The following is a 4,464-nucleotide window of genomic DNA, read 5'->3' on the forward strand; positions in this document are numbered from 1 at the left end:
CCAGGCAAAAAGAGCATCATCTACAAAGGTGTTGAGCCATGGAAGAGCTCGACCATCTGAGAGCCTGGGAAGGGCCAGTGTAACCAGTGAAGTGATGAGGGGGAGCTCTTAGGGGGAGGATGGAGAGACAGGAGGGGCAGCACTGGTGAGCCCTGTGATAATCCACATCCCATTCCACACTTTATCCCAGGCACAGTGGGCATCCTTGAAGGTGGTGGTGTGAGGCACGAGAGTGACGTGATCAAAGTCGTAATTTTTTTTTAACTTTTATTTAATGAATATAAATTTCCAAAGTACAGCTTATGGATTACAATGGCTTCCCCCCCATAACGTCCCTCCCACCCACAACCCTCCCCTTTCCCACTCCCTCTCCCCTTCCATTCACATCAAGATTCATTTTCGATTCTCTTTATATACAGAAGATCAGTTTAGCATACATTAAGCAAAGATTTCAACAGTTTGCTCCCACACAGAAACATAAAGTGAAAAATACTGTTTGAGTTCTGTTGTGTAGAGGATGGGTGGGTGAGGCCAAGTGTAGAGGCAGGGAGAACGGTCAGGAGGTGTCCAGGGGTCCAGGGGTCCAGGCCAGAGTTCCTGGGCCTGTGCAGTTCTGATGGTGGTTGCAGGGTGGGGACAGCAGAAGGAACTGGGACATCCACTTTTGGGTCCAGTCTCCAGGGCTCAGGAGAGGAATGGTGATGGGCGCGTTGGTGGGAGGGAGGGAGCTCTCTCGGGAGCCCACCAGCCTTCTGACTGAGCCGCGTGAGCAACTGGGGCCGGGCTGGCTGGTGTTGAGGGCTCGTTCCACGCTTCGTCTATGTGGATGTTTCATTTTGCCAGCACAAGTAGACATTCCATCTTCCTGTGGCAGCTGATTGATCAAGACAGATTTTGCCAAACCCGTCTAGAGGGCATGCAGATGTGGGAAACCAATCCGACTCCCCTGTGGGAGGGCAGAAGCAGGACGGAAGAAGAGACAGTCTCCAGGAGCGGTTCCTCCATGCTACTTGTCATCGTCATAGTCTGGCTCTTCGTCCCCTCACATGTGGCCCTGTGCAAAACCTCTGTCTCCAGCTGATGTCCCCAGCCCCAGGCAGGCCTGCAGGGAGCAGCTGTGGCCTCGAGGGAGTAACCAGACCTGGCAGCCCTCAGCGTGGGGGACATCCGGGAGGCCCAGTCTTTATATTTAATTTCTTTAAGGTTTTCATTTCCTTGGCCTCTGAGTACTGGTGGCATCTATGTTTCTATTTTTTTTTTTTTTCAGTTTGTTAACTTATTTTTCAACAAACTGTGTAGGGGCTGGTGTTATGGTGCCGAGGGCTTAGCTGCCTCCTGCGACACTGGTGTCACACAGCAGGGCGCTGGTTGGAGTCCTGGTTGCTCCACTTCTGCTCCAGTTTCCCATTCATGCTGGGAAGGCAGAGGAAAGTGGACCTGGGGCCCTGCTACCCAGGCGAGAGACCAAGGTGGAAGTTCAGCTTTCTGCCTTTGTCCTGGCCCAGCCCTGGCAGTTGCAGCCATTTGGAGAGTGGAGCGATGGATGGACGGTCTCTCTCCATCTGTCTCTCCTTCACTCTCTCTCTAACTCTGCCTATCAGATTAATTAACACATCTTTAAAAAAAAACCTGTATAAGATGAATTTTTAGGAAAAAAGGACACGTTGATGATCCCATTACCCAAGTTCAACCATGATCTTTTTAATTTAATTTTGCCTATAATTCCCCAGTCCTCACTACAATAAATCAATGCACGAAATTCTTATTAAGCACTTACCACATGCCTGGCGCTGTATCAGGTATACAGACGCAAACAAAACAGACAAAAGTCAACAGGCATGCGTATTTCAAATAGAGTCTAACGTGCCATTTTCCGTCGTTAGGAATTTTAAGTGGTATTTACATTTTTCTTAATTACCGTTTAATGCCTGCCTGGCATGCCAGTGTGTTTAGGATGCAATTTATGAAAACAGTCACCAGTTGGGACCACAGGCCCTTTGTAAATACGGATGAGGGAGGGGTTTTCCCTGCTGCTCCCCTAGCCCCCAGCACCACAGACAGAAGGACGATGAGTTGGAATGCATCTTTGCCTCTGGTGTGGGAATACCGAGAATACCACCATGAATGTCTCGGCGCCTGGAGGCTTCTGTTGAATGATTTCCTGAAGCCAGATCTCTCCAAGCTTCCCCGGCGAAGTTCCAACAGCAGGGGGAAATGAATGAACGTGGACCCGGGGCTGTAAATGGTGTGCTAATATCTACACACATTTAAGTCGCATTAAGATGCCTTGCAGCCTGAACCATGTCTATAGTCCTTTCTGTTTATTTCTGTCCATCCTGGGGTGGGTGGAGGGGAGGCTGATGCTGACATGTGACCAACACAGCTGGCTCCAGATGCAGCCCAGCAGGTGCATCTGTGGGCCAAAGGGGACGCCTCCGGGTGATTACTGCTGCATGGTATCCTGTGTTTCCCTAGCATTATACAGACATTTTTCCTGCCATAAACATCATCATCTATGCAGGCAATTTTCACCTCAAGCTTGCCAGAGCTGTCTGACTGTGAGCTGGAATTGTGTCTTCTCAAAAGATCCTGAAGTTCTAACAACCAGGACTTGTCTACGTGTTCCTACCTGGAAACAGATTTTTAAAGAAGAGGTTAGAGGGTGGATCCCAATCCAACTTGATTGTTGTCCTTTCAGAAGGAGGGAATTGGGGGCCGGCATTGTGGCATAGCAGGTTAAGCCACAGCCTCTGACACTAGTATCCCAAGTCTGGGCTGTTCCACTTCTCATCCAGCTCCCTGCTAATGTGCCTGGGAAGCCAGTGGAGGATGGCCCAAGTGCTTGGGCCTCTGTCACCCTTGTGGGAGACCTGGATGCACTTCCTGGCTCTTGGCTTCTGCCTGGCCCAACCCCAACCATTACTGCCGTTTGGGGAATGAACCAGTGGATGTCAGACCTCTCTGTGTCTCTCTCCCTCTCTCTGATTCTGTGCCCTTCAAATAAATAAATCTTAACAAAAAAAAAAAAAAAAGAGAGAGAGGGGGAGGGGAGGAATTGGGTTGCAGCTGCTTCAATTTTTTGTTTCATAACTCAAGAGAACAAACATTTTCCTCTGAGTCGGTTTGCTTCGCCTACTTTACTTGCCTGTTTTCCTGGAATGGTGTTTTCTCACCCTCGAGATAACGCCTGCATTCATTTGTGCTGTTTAGATGAAGAGTTAAAGGATCAAAGGAGAGCTGGTTGGCGTTGACTCAATGAAACTTGTGTCCAGTGTCGTCTGCTCGAAGAAGCAGCACTGTGTAACTCTGGTATTTCCAGCCGGCGCCCGCAACTGCTCTGCATTTGCTGAGACAAGAGCTGTGCAGCCCTTCAGCACTGTCTTCACCATCCTCAGCCCAGGCCCAGCTGTGGCCGCACGTAGGAGGGCTCCCTGCCAGCTTCAGAACCGAGCTCGGGAGACTAGATTGCACCAACCATTTACTTACAAGCCTGTGAAACGGGCAGTCTGAAAACTGATCCTACAGGAGGGTCTTTTTAAAATGTGTTGGAAAATAGAATTAAAAGGAAGTTTATCTGGGTGCAAAATATTTGGAAATCCATGCCTAGTTGTTTTTTTTTTTTTTTCTGGTTGTTGCTTTTCAAAAGGTCTCATGTATTTATTATTGCACCAACCCACTGGTCACAGCCCTCATCAAACGTGCAGCTGTCCAGACAATGGCGACACCTTCAGCTTGATGTGGTGAGAAAGACAGTGAGGCTGAGACAGCGGAAATATGTATGCCAGCCGTTCAAGTGCAATTCCTCATAGACTCCACCTGGTTCTTCTCCAGTGTCTCCTCTTGGAGTTATACCTGACTTTATTACTGGTTTTCATCTGAATCTGTTGGGGAATGGGATGGTTTTGCTTTTGTCTTTTGGCCAGGAATCTCTGGATTCTGAAGGTCTCGTGAGAAGACATGGTGCGGAAGAGTCAGGTGCACTCACCACGATGGCGGAGGGAAGGAGATGCCTAGTTTTTTAAATTTGAAAATGTGTACTGGGGCCGGCACTGTGGCATAGCAGGTAAAGCTGCCTCCTGCAGTGCCGGCATCCCATGTGGGTCCTGGTTCAAGTCCCAGCTGCTCCACTTCTGATCCAACTCTCTGCTGTGGCCTGGGAAAGCAGTAGAAGATGGTCGAAGTCCTTGGGCCCTGCACCCACATGGGAGACCCAGAGGAAGTTCCTGGTTCTTGGCTTCGGATCTGCTCAGCTCTGGCTGTTGCAGCCAACTGGGGAGTGAAACAGCGGATGGAAGACCTCTCTCTCTCTCTCTCTCTCTCTCTCTCTCTAGCTCTCTCTCTGCCTCTTTCTCTGTGTAGCTAACTCTGAGTTTCAAGTAAAATAAATAAATCTTTTTAAAAAAGAAAATGTGTATTGATTTTTATTTGAAAGGCAGAGACTGAGAAGAAGAAGGAGGAGGAGAA

General features: G+C 49.0%; 1 protein-coding gene across 1 annotated transcript; it reads right to left on the minus strand.

The window, feature by feature from the left end:
- Nucleotides 1–3,803: 3,803 nt before the first annotated feature.
- LOC100328640 (ribosomal protein L39) lies at nt 3,804–3,959 on the minus strand. Its single transcript, NM_001171254.1, has one exon. It carries the CDS (start codon nt 3,957–3,959, stop codon nt 3,804–3,806), a length of 156 nt encoding a protein of 51 aa, NP_001164725.1.
- Nucleotides 3,960–4,464: the final 505 nt, after the last annotated feature.

This window comes from Oryctolagus cuniculus, chromosome 9 (assembly GCF_964237555.1).
Source record: "Oryctolagus cuniculus chromosome 9, mOryCun1.1, whole genome shotgun sequence".
Lineage (NCBI taxonomy): Eukaryota > Metazoa > Chordata > Mammalia > Lagomorpha > Leporidae > Oryctolagus > Oryctolagus cuniculus.

What these genes read in the sequence shown, in the direction of transcription:
- LOC100328640 (NM_001171254.1), bottom strand. Translation starts at nt 3,959, where the DNA reads ATGTCTTCTCACGAGACCTTCAGAATCCAGAGATTCCTGGCCAAAAGA.